The sequence below is a fragment of the Megalobrama amblycephala genome, linkage group LG13 (genome assembly GCF_018812025.1).
Source record: "Megalobrama amblycephala isolate DHTTF-2021 linkage group LG13, ASM1881202v1, whole genome shotgun sequence".
NCBI lineage: Eukaryota > Metazoa > Chordata > Actinopteri > Cypriniformes > Xenocyprididae > Megalobrama > Megalobrama amblycephala.
In genome coordinates this window covers 13,296,567-13,312,647 of record NC_063056.1, presented here as the reverse complement: position 1 = coordinate 13,312,647, position 16,081 = coordinate 13,296,567, and the positions used below count along the sequence as shown (strand labels likewise).

General features: G+C 35.2%; 1 protein-coding gene across 1 annotated transcript; it reads left to right on the top strand.

The window, feature by feature from the left end:
- The first annotated feature begins 2,721 nt into the window (after nucleotides 1-2,721).
- Nucleotides 2,722-15,854, top strand: mrs2 (magnesium transporter MRS2). Its single transcript, XM_048153490.1, has 11 exons — nucleotides 2,722-3,353; nucleotides 3,431-3,504; nucleotides 3,609-3,645; nucleotides 7,969-8,081; nucleotides 8,262-8,435; nucleotides 8,957-9,087; nucleotides 11,278-11,394; nucleotides 11,554-11,706; nucleotides 14,481-14,598; nucleotides 15,182-15,295; nucleotides 15,385-15,854. The coding sequence occupies exons 1-11, from the start codon at nucleotides 3,188-3,190 to the stop codon at nucleotides 15,454-15,456; spliced, it is 1,269 nt and encodes a 422-aa protein (XP_048009447.1). The 5' UTR covers nucleotides 2,722-3,187; the 3' UTR covers nucleotides 15,457-15,854.
- Nucleotides 15,855-16,081: the final 227 nt, after the last annotated feature.

The window sequence follows — 16,081 nt, the reverse complement described above, 5'->3', positions numbered from 1 at the left end:
GCAGAGAAGATCAGTCTTTTATTTAAAAGACTGTTTATAAAGTTCACTATGAAAGTTATTTCTTGATCCAGTGAACATGCAGCTTTTTAAAGATTTCTTATGTATCATAAACAGGCTACTAGTACAAAACAAATGAAGTTTGCACTGTAGCATAAATTCATATGAAAAATAAGTTAAGTCTGCGAATTTATGCTTATAAAAATTTGCTAGTAAAATAAAGAAATTAACTGTAAATTCAAGAGCTTTAACGTCTTTGTTTTTAATCGTGGAGTGCCTGCAACCCCTAGAGCCGTGACTTATTTACGATACAGCGCCTTGAGTACCTTATGGCTTTTATAAAGCGGTTACCACACAATACAAATATTAAAGCCAGAAATATGTATCAATGCAACTTTCATGAAGTAAACTTTCATTAAAGCCTTCCTTCCGTAGGAAAAAAATAGTCCCTGACCAGGGGCGGCGCCAGACCATTTTGCTGGGGCTTCAGCCCCGAATGTTTTGAGTCAAGCCCCGAATGTAATGACTGTCACTGAGCAAATATGAAACTGGACAATAGCTTAATACTTAAATTCGTTTGAGTAGGACAAACTTAAATTAAACAAATTAGTTCAGTTAAATTAACTGTTATGAGTATTTAAAACTTTCTTTTACTTTTGAGTTCACAGCACTGACATATTTCAAGTAAACTAAACTGTTTTAGTTGCAGCAGATTTCTAATTCCCAGCATGCTTTGCATCAGACTGTATAAATTTTGAAATTAAGTGTTATTTTGTGTGTTTTTGCATAAGATTAACATAGGGAGACATAAGTTAGTGTTTAATGTTGTGTTATGTTGGGATTGACAGGGGGTTCTGTTATGTTAGTTTTATAGGGTTACCATTGTGGTGAAGAGTAGACCATTAGGTTGAGGATGGGCTGCAAAACTTTCAGAGCCCAAGGATTTATCTTTTAAAAAGAAATGAGTTTGTAAAAAAGATGTTTGAACCTTTTTAATGTCCAGGTACAAGTCAAAGCTGTTTCTTTGTTCAATTTGCATTCTGTACATGGGTTAAAGCTCTTAATTTTGAGTTTCCAGAGTGCAACAGATTGATGCATTTAACCTTAAAATGTACAACATTTTCTTCTGGGGGGGCATGTGCCCGGACCCCCCTAGAGCTGGTACATCCAACAAAGTTTTACAAATTACAGTGTCAAGTAATGTACATTTTCGGAACAAGAATACGACAACAAAAGCTCCTTTCATGTCAGTAAAGCTGTTAATAGAAAATTCAAATGTCTTTGGACAAATATAGATTGGGGCTAAGCCCTGAATGTTTACAATGTCTGGCTCCTCCCCTGTCCCTGACCATGAACAGCAACAGAAGTTACATTATTACGCCATTAAAGATGGCAGCAAAGACTGTCTTTATGAGTGTGTCAGTCAGTAGCAAAGACTTTTACATTGAAAAGACTGAATTGTTGTGAACACAGAACAAGATGCAACTGACAAATGCTTTGACTAGCGACTGTCAGTCATGGGAAAACCCCTTAAATGTTAAAAGGACAAGATAATACATTGGACATTTAAACAGATTTTTTATTTATGAACATAGGACTAACCTGAAGGAAAATTGAGAACATACAGTTTACGTTGCTAAGAGTGGTTGCTAAGGGCGTTGTGTAGTGATACACAGAACTGTTGGGTGAAGCGGTCATAAAACACAGCTAATGACCAATCAGAATCAAGGACAGGAAATAACCGTTTTATATAATATAATATAATATAATATAATATAATATAATATAATATAATATAATATAATATAATATAATATAATATAATATAATATAATATAATATAATATAATATAATAAATAAACGTTAATATAATATAATATAATATAATATAATATAATATAATATATAATATAATATAATATAATATACAACAGGTAGTCCTTAATTTAATATTTGCAACAACAGATAAATAAATTAAATAAATAAATAAATAATTTTTTTTTTTTTTTTGAAAATGGGTCCTAATATTTGTTATTGCATTTATATTCAAGTCAAGTTTGATAAATCGTGCAGCTTTTTTTAAATTTTTTTTTTTTTAAAAATTATTGCAAGTAAGAACAAGAACAACTTCAACATTTCAATATAACAATGGATGACATCATAATATAAATAATGAAGGAGAACAAAGGCATAAATTAGGGGAAGGAAGGCAATCCTTAAAGAGAAAGAAGAAAAAAATACATAGTTAATAAAGAAATTTACGTAACATTCATCAGATCGTTATACAGATTCATAAATCAGACGCTAATCTTTTTCAGTGTCATAATTAAATACAGAGAAAGTGTCACACAGAAAGTGGTTACATTTGGGCAGTGTTGAGGGAAATTTACATTTATGAATGTAATATTTTGCCAGTAAAATAAGTTTCCTATATATTCTATATCTTGTTTACAATGTGAAAAAAAAAAAAACAGAATATATCACACATAGTTAAATCAATGACCAAATTGGATTTCGAAGCCAAAACTTTTGACAAATCAGACCAAAATTCTTTGACAAGGGGCATTTGAAGAAAAGATGACCAAATTGACTAAAATTACAAAAATCACAATTCAAAATAGTATTACTAAATTTAGAAATAATTTCTTTATATTATGCAAAATATTTAAACGTAGTATAAATCGTGCAGCTTTAACGCCGTCATGCAGCTCAGTGACGTCACTGCCCCATGACTGCAGGCCATTGGAGAGACAACGAGCGCGTGCTGTATGCGTGCCTCACGTCATCATCGGTTTCCGAAACATGCCGTTGAGCCGCTGTCGTTAAAGTCATCAACTCGCGAAACTGTACGATGAGAGACGCTATTACTGCACTCATGTGTTCGTTTACCAAATACATTACGAGCTCATAGTTAAACGGAGATACCTGCGGATGTGAGTTAGCAGGACAGCTAAAGACATCAAACCCGGACGTTTCTTTGCTACTTTTTATTATCGGGATTTCAGAGATGTTGTTCTTTACTTTAACAACTAATACAAAATAGCAACATAACCGGGTTCCAATGGAGTTATAGTAAGACCAAAGTAAGTGTGTCATATTGACAACTTGTATTAATGGAGTTTGAGCTCGCGCAGTAACCTCACCTGGGTGTCAGGGTGAAATGGACTTTTAACTCAAGTGTTTTAAAATATGGAGCCATGCTTGAGGTTTGTGTGTCGAGAGAGTCTCAGGAAAGTGTCGCTGAAATGCTGGAGATCTGTGAAGTGCTCCAGATCATCTTTCAAACGCCCTCTCTCATCAACATGTGGACGCGCACAGCACCACAGCACACTGCTGCCGAGAGCTCAGGGACCCTGTAGGTGCTGCTCGCCTGTGTTGTTTTATTGCTCGCACGTCTGCTCAAACAAGTAACACATTTGTTTCTGTTGCCAGACCTGTCCTGTCGACAAAGAGGCACAGATGCATCCCAGGCAGCCCTGTCTAGTGTTGCCCCAATGTTTGTTGTGGTAAGACAAATATTTGTGCTTCTTTTCGTTTTAATCGGACACTGTCTATGATTAGAAGGATTAGTTCATTCATTCCTTTACTATTTTACGTTCTCATTCAACAGATGAAATTTGAGCGTGATGGGAATGTGACATCGTTTGGTGAGTTGGATGCTTTTCACAAACTACTGTATGTTCCAGATTTTGGAATGATGTTTGTTCCTTTTCATTTGACCCAAGAAATGTTAATTATAAGTTATATTTAACAGACATGCTCTTACACACACACAAGCAAAATGAGGGAATATGTTGTGAACTTCTATATTTTTAATGGAAAACATTGTCTTTACTAACAAAAATGTGCAAAATGTAATTTATTTTTCACTGGAAAGTTGAATAACTTAAAAAGTCCTTAACCCTCTGGCATACTTTGTTTGGGGTGTACACTCGTGGCCTTTGGGATCTCTGGAGACCCCAGGCAACAATGTTATTTTATAACAAAATAATAAAAGAAAAAAAATGTAATTTTACTCTGTTTATTAATGTTTTTACTTCATATTTGTGCAGTTTTTGGAAGATTTATGATAACTTTTAAATTTATTTAAAAAAAAAATTAAATTGGTTTTTATACAAACAGCTTTTTATGGAAAATTCACTTTATAAAAGGCCTACATTTCTAACTTCCATTCATGGGGATAACATGGATAATTTGACATGGTTTAGTGTAAGATTTTTGCCCATCTTTTGGAAAATGCCGTTTTAAAGGTGCCCTAGAACGCTTTTTCACAAGATGTAATATAAGTCTAAGGTGTCCCCTGAATGTGTCTGTGAAGTTTCAGCTCAAAATACCCCATAGATTTTTTTTAATTCATTTTTTTAACTGCCTATTTTGGGGCATCATTATAAATGCGCCAATTCAGGATGCTTCCCCTTTAAATCCTCGCCCCCGAGCTCGCGACTCTATAATACAGTACATAAAGTTCACACAGGTAATATAACCCTCAAAATGGATCTTTACAAAGTGTTCGTCACGCATGCTGCATGCATGCATCAGATCATGTGACTATAGTATTTATTTGGATGTTTACATTTGGTTCTGAATGAGTTTGATAGTGCTCCGTGGCTAAAGCTAACATTACACACTGTTGGAGAGATTTATAAAGAATGAAGTTGTGTTTATGAATTATACAGACTGCAAATGTTTAAAAATGAAAATAACGGCAGTCTTGTCTCTGTGAATACAGTAAGAAACGATGGTAACTTTAACCACATTTAACAGTACATTAGCAACATGCTAATCAAACATTTAGAAAGACAATTTACAAATATCACTAAAAATATCATGATATCATGGATCATGTCAGTTATTATCGCTCCATCTGCCATTTTTCGCTATTGTCCTTGCTTGCTTACCTAGTCTGATGATTCAGCTGTGCACAGATCCAGACGTTAATACTGTCTAATTGTCTAATGCCTTGAACATGAGCTGGCATATGCAAATATTGGGGGCGTACATATTAATGATCCCGACTGTTACGCAACAGTCAGTGTTATGTTGAGATTCGCCTGTTCTTCGGAGGGCTTTTAAACAAATGAGATTCACATAAGAAGGAGGAGACAATGGTGTTTGAGACTCACTGTATGTCATTTCCATGTAATGAACTCTTGTTATTCAACTACGCCAAGGTAAATTCAATTTTCCATTCAATGGCACCTTTTAAAAGTAAAAAAAAATCACTTTATCCAGTAGATGGCTGCAGAGCTCCACTATTTGCTATTTGACTAAATGAAAGACATCTTTTCACAGTTTTTTTTTAGTTGGATTCATATCAAAATATTAAGAAATCACAACTATAACAATAAAAAATTACTTTTTGTCAAAGTTAAACGTTTTTTGTACTAAAAAAACATTTTTTAATTTTGTTTAATTTATTTATATAAATTTAAAAGATATCAATTATCCAAAAACTGCACAAATGTGGAGTAAAACATTAATAAACAGAGTAAAATTACATTTGTTTAAAAAAATATATATATATTTTGTTAAAAAAAAAAAACATTTTGTTGCCTGGGGTCTCCAGAGATCCCGAAGGTCACGAGTGTTACTTTTTTTCACACTAACATAAAAGCAGATATCATTCCAAATTATTTTTTTTATTTGTAGGTCTAGAAATTATTAACCACCATACAAAGTCTCATGCCATTTGGACAAAGAGAACATTTTTTTTTTAATTTTAGCAAACGTCATTTGCGGGTGAAAAAGACCCCGAAGACCATCAGAGGGTTAAAGGAATAGTTCGCCCCAAAATGACCCTCAAGCCATCCTAGGTGTACTGGCGAGTCGAGTTCTGGCAGAAGGGTGACCTCTGACCAGACGTAGGCGTAGCATAAGTTTAGGTGAGAATTGATGAACATGGAAGTGCAGAGGACAGAGCTAAACAAAACGCTGGTCATGAATTTAGAAGTTTAAAATGAGAAGTTTTAAAGAAAACTGTCAGAGGATTTCGATATAAGAGAAGAGGAGCTACGCCATATGTTGGGTCAGAGGTCACCCTTCTGCCGGAACTTGACTCTCTCGTGATTCTGTTGCCAGAAGCCGGTGATTAAAAGACATTATAAGACCGAAGGCATTTATTAACCCACTGGAATATGGATTACTTTTATGATGGATGGATGGATGTGCTTTTTGGAGCTTCAAAAACTCTGGCACTATTCAATTCCATACAAGAGCCAGGATAGTAGTTAATATAACTCTGACTGTGATTGGCTGATAGAACAAAGTCATATACACCTAGGATGGCTTGAGGGTCATTTTTGGGGTGAACTATTCCTTTAATGCTTATTATTATATAAAAAAGGAAATAATATTTAATTTTGTGGGGAAATTTGTTACATTGCAATGCTAGAAATGATAGCTATGAGTTATGTTTAAAAAACATGCTCTTACACACAAAAGTAAAATGAGGGAGTATGTTATGAACTATCTATAGTTTTCATGGAAAATACTATCTTCACAAATAAAAATGTGCAAAATTTAATTAAATTTAACTTTTGTAACAATAAAGAGAATAATTCAAAAAGTCCTTGCTTATTAAAATGCTTATTATCATATAAAAAAGGAAAAAATATTACATTTTATGGAGAAATTCTGTAAAGGTGCCCTAGATTCAAAAATTGAATTTACCTCGGCATAGTTGAATAACAAGAGTTCAGTACATGGAAATGACATACAGTGAGTCTCAGACACCATTGTTTCCTCCTTCTTATTTAAATCTCATTTGTTTAAACGACCTCCGAGGAACAGGCGAATCTCAACATAACACCGACTGTTATGTAACAGTTGAGATCATTAATATGTACGCCCCCAATATTTGCATATGCCAGCTCATGTTCAAGGCATTACACAAGGGCAGCCAGTATCTGTGCACAGCTGAATCATTAGACTGGGTAAGCAAGCGAGGACAACAGCGAAAAATGGCAGATGGAGCAATAATAACTGACATGATCCATGATATCATGATATTTTTAGTGATGTTTGTAAATTGTCTTTCTAAATGTTTCGTTAGCATGTTGCTAATGTACTGTTAAATGTGGTTAAAGTTACCATCGTTTATTACTGTATTCACGGAGACAAGACTGTCTTTATTTTCATTTTTTAAACACTTGCAGTCTGTATAATTCATAAACACAACTTCATTCTTTATAAATCTCTCCAACAGTGTGTAATGTTAGCTTTAGCCACGGAGCACTATCAAACTCATTCAAAATCAAATGTAAACATCCAAATAAATACTATACTTACGCGATTAGACATGTTGCATGACGAACACTTTGTAAAGATCCATTTTGAGGGTTATATTAGCTGTGTGAACTTTGTTTATGGTGTTTAAGGAAGCGCGAGCTCTTGGGGCGTGGAGCATGAGATTTAAAGGGGCCGCGTACCCTGAATCGGTGCATTTATAATGATAGGCAGTTAAAAAAACAAAAAAAAACAAAAAAACTATGGGGTATTTTGAGCTGAAACTTCACAGACACATTCAGGGGACACTTAAGACTTATATTACATCTTTTGAAAACATGTTCTTCGGCACCTTTAAAATGAAACGCCCCTAATATACATTCCCCAAATATTATGAGTCTTGAAAATTTGCTTTTAGGAAAAAGGAAAATAATTGCCTTTCAGAATATTTTATTTAGTATGTTAAAATTGTTTATTTTGTAATTAATCTTGTTTTTTATCCACCACCTATTTGAATGTGTTCAATTTTCAAGTATGTTAATGTTTTAAATTAATTTTGTTTATTGTCAACATTCAATTAATTCCTTATGAAGAGAGAGGGGGAGTGAGAGAGAGTGAGAAAGAGAGAGACAGAGAGAGAGCATCATACACTCTTTAATTTTGTTTTTTAGGAAAAAGTGTTTTATGGCCAAAATTTGCCATGTTAAATTTTTATTGATGGATCTGGTTCTTATTCTGTTCTCCAGAAAGGAAGAAGACTGAATTGTACCAGGAGCTTAGTTTGCAGGCGAGAGATCTGAGATTCCAGCACTTAACAAGTATTACAGCACGGAACAATGCCATCATCATACGAATGGAGGTATGGACACACGTCATTACACTCGGAGCTTCTGAAGATTGTTTCATAAACACAAGATGATCTTTATCTTGTAATTAATACCAAATACAATAAATATTCTCAAGTTGAAAACTCATTTGTATTCATTTGAAAACTCATCTTTTTTTTATCCTTTTTTCCCCCTCCTTTTTGTATGTGAAGTCCCTGAAGGCAGTGGTTACCCCAGAGTTTTTACTGGTGCTGGATTTCCGTGGTCTCGGCCTGGAGAAATGGCTGGTGTTAGAACTTGGGCCACAGTTGGCAGGAGATGGAAATTTGGCCACTTACTCCCTGCCTTTTGAGTTCAGAGCTCTGGAAGCCATTCTGCAACACAGGGTGAGCATTTGAAGTTATTTTGTTTTTTTATTATTATTAATAAATAACAATAACTGTAAATAACTGTAATCACAATTTTAGACTGATTTCTGAAGGATTGTGTGACACTGAAGACTGGAGTAATGCAAATTCAGTATTTAATAAAATATATTAATACAGAAAAAATAATATTTCACAATATTACAGTTTTTACTGTATTTTAGATCAAATAAATGCAGCCTTGGTGAGTGTAATTGACATATTAAAAATAACATCTAAAAAAACCCCAAAACTTTTTGGGTTTTTTAAACTGTAAAAAATATTGTGATCACACTACTTTACATCATAAGTTAAGATATGACTGAGTTTGTAATTGATATCTGTTGATCATCATGGCTAGTGTGGAATCGTTTCATACCGCAGTCTGATTTTTGTCCATGTTTTTGTTCTTGGTCTCGGTGTCTACTTAATTATTTTTCCATGTTTGTATGTGTAATCGTGTTGTTGCATGTTTATATGGGTAAGCATGTGTTTTGGCACAGGTGAATTTACTGCAGATGCGGCTGAATGAAGTTCAGCCTCAGGTTCTGGATTGTCTGGAGTCGTTGGTCGACCCAAAGCTCCTCTCTGCCGACCGCAGCAAACTCCATATGCTCCTGCTTAATAGCAAGAGGTGAGTTCATTGACTTAAAAAGCTGCACTAAAAGCTTTTGCCTAGCCATGTTGTTGTTTTTAGAACATTATGTTCCCAAATGCAAGAGGCATTTAACTACACCATTAAAAACCTAACTTTCTTATTAGCTAATCTTAATGAAAGATCGCTATAACATAATTGCTCGGGTAATTGCCATGAAGCTTATCCAGAGTTATAAAATGATTGTTTTGTCGTGTTTTTCTTGTGTTAATTAGGGATAAGTCAGGAAAGTCGTCTTGACTGTCTAACAGCTGATTAGGTTGTTAGTAATGTTCCCTAGTGAGTTTATCTAGATTTTTTTCTTGTCTTTGTATCTAATTTGTTTTTTTTTTTTGTGGTGGTGATTTGAAGGAAAATGTTTGCTCTTAAGTCTTTGATAGTTTTGTGGTATTAAAAGCCTAGACCCTTTTCACATGTCTGGGTTTCTCAAAGCAGAAGTCGTTATAATTGGGTAAAATTCTATGGCGGTGAATGAGAGAATACATGAAATATATTTTTTGTGTCCCCATTTTCTCAAATAGCAAAAGAAAAACTCAACAGTGTTTTCACAACTTTCAGAAAGATGGAAAAAATAGAGAGAGATTGAGTCAGAAGAGAGAAAGATGTAAACTTTACCATCACTCCCACAGCCGCTGTATTAGAAACACCCTCACAGCAGCGTTAACTAATTTTTTGTAATTTGATGAAAAGGTAATGCAATACTAAGTATATTGTTATAATTGTACATACATCTTCTTTTTAAAAATGAAAATAATAATTTAAGTTATTTTTATTGTGATTATGTAATAATATTGAACTAAAAAAATTACTATTGTAAATAAAAATAATAATTTTATTAATTTTCGAACGTTAAACCATTGGAAAACCACAGGGAGCCCTTAAAGATGAGATTGTATGAAAATGTCATATCACGATTATAGAGACCAAAATGTTCTTGGTTATCAGTATTATCACGGTATTGTTAAAATGTGCTGGAAATGTTTGAAAAGAACTCATACACACACTGAAATCATTTCATCAAGTCGAAAAACCAACAAACAAATAAAATTAGCACCACTCTGTACTTTTTGTTTGCATAAACATTAAAATAATAACATTAAAATTGATGGTTGGATTTTAAACTAACAAAAAATGTTAAGTGAGTTATCTAGGCCTATATTGTATACATGTACAAATAAAATTTTGAAAAAAAAAAAAAAAAAAAAAAAAAAAAAAAAATATATATATATATATATATATATATATATATATATATATATATTCCTTTAATTCAAAAATTCAAAAATTTTAATTCCTTTATATATCCTTTAATTCATTTTTATGAAATGGGTGAGTCAAAATGATGATAAAAATAGATATTTTATCTACTCCGTAAACAATTCTACATAGGCTAGCTTTTTATCTTAAGTGTTGAGATTTTTAGAATGCACATTATCTTATTTTCCATCTACCAGTTGAAATTTGGTCCGATTTTCTCATTGATCTGAAGTAAAATGGCAGACAGGCTAAATGAAAATGTAAATCCATTCTCTGACAGTAGGTGGCGCTTATGGAACAGCATTATGCAGCTGTTTCCCTGGTTACCTCTGTAAACAAAGCAGCGCTGCACTGATAAACACTATTTTATTGGGCTTTACATGGAGGGAACATGAAAAGCAAATGCCATCGAAACTTTTCTGAAGACAGTCGCTACCACTTAGAGATACATTCATATAATTCATTAATTCATACAGTGTTTCATGTAATGTCTCTCAGCACTCTGCTTTCTGCCAGGTTTTCACACAGAACGAAACCTATACTGCTCCTGCATGAGACTGTTGCTAATTACGCTTAATACTGAACGATATTTACTGCGAGTGTTTCAAATCACTATAATCAAATACAGTTTTAATGATAATTAAAAAATATGAAATTGTAATACTAATCACTGGGAATTTGTATCATGGTTTATTGTCAAACCATATCTGACAGATCAAGATAAATCATAAAGTGAACCTCATAAATGTACATATCTAGCCCACATCTCATTATTATTAGGCAAATGTTCTCTGTCTGGTAGAAAATGATTTTAAAGTCATTGCAGTGTTTCTTTTAGAGCGGAAGCTTTGAAGTAGCATGGTCTATAATTTTCTTTGAGAGGAAAAAAAAAGCCTTTTTATCTCCCTGCAGCCTTTCAGAGCTAGAGACGGACATTAGAATGTTTAAAGACAGTCTGCTGAAAATCCTGGATGAGGATGAACTGATAGATGAACTCTGTGTCACCAAGTGGAGCGACCCGCAAGTGTTGTAGGTGTCACATCACTTCGTAGCAACACACTTACATGTACACAAATATTCTTGATGTCAGTGTAAATATCTGATAATTATTATGTGGGCCTTTTATCTGTTTTATCTTGCCTGTGTTTGTATGTGGGTATTTGTGTGTACGTGTTCACATGGAGCCAGTGAGGAGAGCAGTCTGGGTATAGATCACGCTGAAGAGATGGAGCTACTGCTGGAGAATTACTTCATGCAAGCAGAGGAGCTTGGCAACAAAGCCAGAGAGCTGAAAGACCTCATCGATGACTCTGAAAGCGTCATCTTCATTAATCTGGATAGGTACCAGCGGAAACGACATCTTTTCTATAATGCCTTTAACTGCGCTAGGGCTGTACCTTATGATGCAATACACATCAAGATACTGTACAGATTACTGTACAGATGTCACAATACATCACAATATCGCAATTGGATCATGAAAGAAATGAAGATTCTCCACAAAAGAGTGTTAGTTAATTGAGAAGTTATGGGTGTCACTTATAATTTAATTTAATCTGTTATTTACACTCTGTTTTTAAGGTAAAACCCTTGTTTTTTTCAGGCACTGCTCAATTTTGGGCTATTTTTCTTCTAGAACTTAGTTTTCTTTCAGACTAGTGGAAAGAAAACATCCAAAATACACATTTTAATGTTTATTTTATTACACTTTATCTATTTGTGCCTGTAGATCATTACAATTTACAGTGGGTACAGAAAGTATTCAGACCCCCTTAAATTTTTCACTCTTTGTTATATTGCAGCCATTTGCTAAAATCATTTAAATTCATTTTTTTCCTCATTAATGTACACACAGCACCCCATATTGACAGAAAAACACAGAATTGTTGACATTTTTGCAGATTTATTAAAAAAGAAAAACTGAAATATCACATGGTCCTAAGTATTCAGACCCTTTGCTCAGTATTTAGTAGAAGCACCCTTTTGATGTAATACAGCCATGAGTCTTTTTGGGAAAGATGCAACAAGTTTTTCACACCTGGATTTGGGGATCCTCTGCCATTCCTCCTTGCAGATCCTCTCCAGTTCTGTCAGGTTGGATGGTAAACGTTGGTGGACAGCCATTTTTAGGTCTCTCCAGAGATGCTCAATTGGGTTTAAGTCTGGGCTCTGGCTGGGCCATTCAAGAACAGTCACAGAGTTGTTGTGAAGCCACTCCTTCATTATTTTAGCTGTGTGCTTAGGGTCATTGTCTTGTTGGAAGGTAAACCTTAGGCCCAGTCTGAGGTCCTGAGCACTCTGGAGAAGGTTTTCATCCAGGATATCCCTGTACTTGGCCGCATTCATCTTTCCCTCGATTGCAACCAGTTGTCCTGTCCCTGCAGCTGAAAAACACCCCCACAGCATGATGCTGCCACCACCATGCTTCACTGTTGGGACTGTATTGGACAGGTGATGATCAGTGCCTGGTTTTCTCCACACATACCGCTTAGAATTAAGGCCAAAAAGTTCTATCTTGGTCTCATCAGACCAGAGAATCTTATTTCTCACCATCTTGGAGTCCTTCAGGTGTTTTTTAGCAAACTCCATGCGGAGTTTCATGTGTCTTGCACTGAGGAGAGGCTTCCGTCGGGCCACTCTGCCATAAAGCCCCGACTGGTGGAGGGCTGCAGTGATGGTTGACTTTCTACAACTTTCTCCCATCTCCCGACTGTATCTCTGGAGCTCAGCCACAGTGATCTTTGGGTTCTTCTTTACCTCTCTCACCAAGGCTCTTCTCCCCCGATAGCTCAGTTTGGCCGGACGGCCAGCTTTAGGAAGGGTTCTGGTCGTTCCAAACGTCTTCCATTTAAGGATTATGGAGGCCACTGTGCTCTTAGGAACCTTAAGTGCAGCAGAAATGTTTTTGCAACCTTGGCCAGATCTCTGCCTTGCCACAATTCTGTCTCTGATCTCTTCAGGTGGTTCCTTTGACCTCATGATTCTCATTTGCTCTGACATGCACTGTGAGCTGTAAGGTCTTATATAGACAGGTGTGTGGCTTTCCTAATCAAGTCCAATCAGTATAATCAAACACAGCTGGACTCAAATGAAGGTGTAGAACCATCTCAAGGATGATCAGAAGAAATGGACAGCACCTGAGTTAAATATATGAGTGTCACAGCAAAGGGTCTGAATACTTAGGACCATGTGATATTTCAGTTTTTCTTTTTTAATAAATCTGCAAAAATGTCAACAATTCTGTGTTTTTCTGTCAATATGGGGTGCTGTGTGTACATTAATGAGGGAAAAAATGAACTTAAATGATTTTAGCAAATGGCTGGAATATAACAAAGAGTGAACATTTTTTAAGGGGGTCTGAATACTTTCCCGTACCCACTGTAGTTTCAAAAACACAGTTTGAAATCGCTGGTGTTTGTGACGTTGGTGGGCTTAACTATGACTGCTCTGAAGCAGGGAAGTCTCAAAAGAAGCCAGGTTATCCTGGTATATTTTTCTATTGGTATGAAAAATGGGGTAGATTTGGCAATATAGCGGGTATATGATGTATATTACAATGCTATGATGAACTATATGCCTATATGAGTTGTTCAAAGCGTTTCTAAGGATACTGATTTTAGAAGGTAGATGTCTGACTCTGAGATGAAGAATGGGAACATGGTTTGTGTAACATTAGCAACACATTATTAGCTGTTTGATAATGAAGTCAAGCAAAAGGCTAATCATATTAATTACCATTATGAGTCCCGACATTGTAAAAAGAGATACCACTGTGTAGCGTTTACCTCAGTAAGTTGACCAAGTGGATCTCTGAGCTCTTGTGAGTGGAGGCGGGGCTAATTAGCATATTCATAGATCTGTGTATATTAAATGAGGCAAGGGAGTAGAGTTACATTCAAGCTATTTAAGGCATGAAGAAATTTTTTCACAGAAAAAATTTTTAAATATGTCATTTTGGTGATCAATGATGAGTTTTAAGCGATAAAATTATTGACTACAGAGGGGCTTTAATGTGCTGTGTCAGTGATTAATAAACTGTGGGAAGTATGGTGATATCGATTAGTTAACATTTTTACCCTATTCACCTGTGGTGTCTTGCCTAAAATTGTCTTTAGCCATCGGAATGTCATGATGCGCCTGAACCTCCAGCTCACCATGGGAACCTTCTCCCTCTCCTTATTTGGTCTGATGGGTGTGGCTTTTGGAATGAATTTAGAATCTTCCTTTGAAGAGGTTGGTACCGTTTTTCTACAGTTTACCGTTTTGTTACTGTGTACCATTTTATTTCATTGTTAAAGCCAGCATTGTGTACAGTGTTATCAATCTGATAGTCTCACATTGCCAGACCTTCAGACTAATGGCAAAAGGTCTCTGATTGACATGTAAAGCAACCAATCACGTGAAAATGTAAAGTCAATGTCCCTACAATAACACACAGACTTTTAAAACTCTTGTACGCATTTTAAAGAGTCTATCACAAACTTCACAAACTTAACATACTTTTGAAAATCCACAGCTTAGTTGATCCTTATAAGCGCTCATTGTCATAGTTGTAAACATGACAACTTCTTCGTTTGCCGTCACGATGGCTTAGTTTCCGGGAGGACTGTTAAACAATGTAACAACCGTTTCCTGGAAATCCTGTAGAATTCAACCAATCAGATGATGACTTTTCAGTTTTGTGTGCCTTTATATCTGAGGCTGAGGCTATCAGTCTGACTGAGAACATGTTGTTTATTGACCCACATTGATTTGTGTGTGTGTGTGTGTGTGTGTGTGTGTGTGTGTGTGTGTGTGTGTGTGTGTGTGTGTGTAGGACCCGCGTGTGTTTTGGTTAGTGACAGGGTTCATGTTCCTGGGCAGTGGACTAATCTGGAGAAGACTTCTATCTTTTCTGGGCCGACATTTAGAACCCAGCTCTCCTCCTCCTGTGCGTCACACTCACAACCTTTCATGTTTACTGTACAACAGCTTCTCTACAACTACATAGTGATGATTGTATCTTTTTTATTTTCACAGATTCCCCCTGTTTGGAGGAAAAACCATATCGGCACGTTAAAAGGAACAGACATTAAACCTGGAATTAGATGATAGTGTGACTGCTGCACTTTCAACATCTTTTCCCCTTCCTTCTCTGTATCTACGTATTTTATGCATTCTGTATTTTTCAGTATCACGACTTGCTTACCTCGGTCTAATGTAAAGTCATATTTAACTATTCAGGTCCTATGTGGTATAATTTAGACAGTTTTATCTTGCTATGTGACATTTGTCTTAGAGTATGTTTTGAGATAATCTCTGTATTTATTGTTGCGAATATTATAATGAAACAATGATCAGATACCTTTTATTGACTGTAAAGTGTGTGACAATCTTTCAAAGAGCAAAATTATCTGCCACTAACTCAGATTCCCTGGTTACCCTTAAAAAACAAAAACAAAAGAAACAGATGTTTATGAAGAGAGAGCTTTAATAAAACATTAAAAACATGTATTTGTTGTGGGTGCTTTATTTAAGGGATTTAGAATAAAGCATTTGTTGTTTTTGCAGCACTATAGCACTTGTGTATACATTATTCAAAATTTGAGTTCTTATTAAAATTCTCTGAACCTCTATTTGCATAAAAGTGCTCAATAAATGGAGTGTGTAATGCATTATGTAAAGTGTGCTTGTACTTGGATTTTGTGCGCTTGCATCAGGTCAGAACAGCAGGGGG

Coding starts and splice junctions, on each gene's coding strand:
- mrs2 (XM_048153490.1), top strand. CDS start 3,188: ATGGAGCCATGCTTGAGGTTTGTGTGTCGAGAGAGTCTCAGGAAAGTG. Junction 11,395..11,553: donor TGGAGCGACCCGCAAGTGTT/GTAGGTGTCACA, acceptor ACATGGAGCCAG/TGAGGAGAGCAGTCTGGGTA. Junction 15,296..15,384: donor AACCCAGCTCTCCTCCTCCT/GTGCGTCACACT, acceptor TTATTTTCACAG/ATTCCCCCTGTTTGGAGGAA.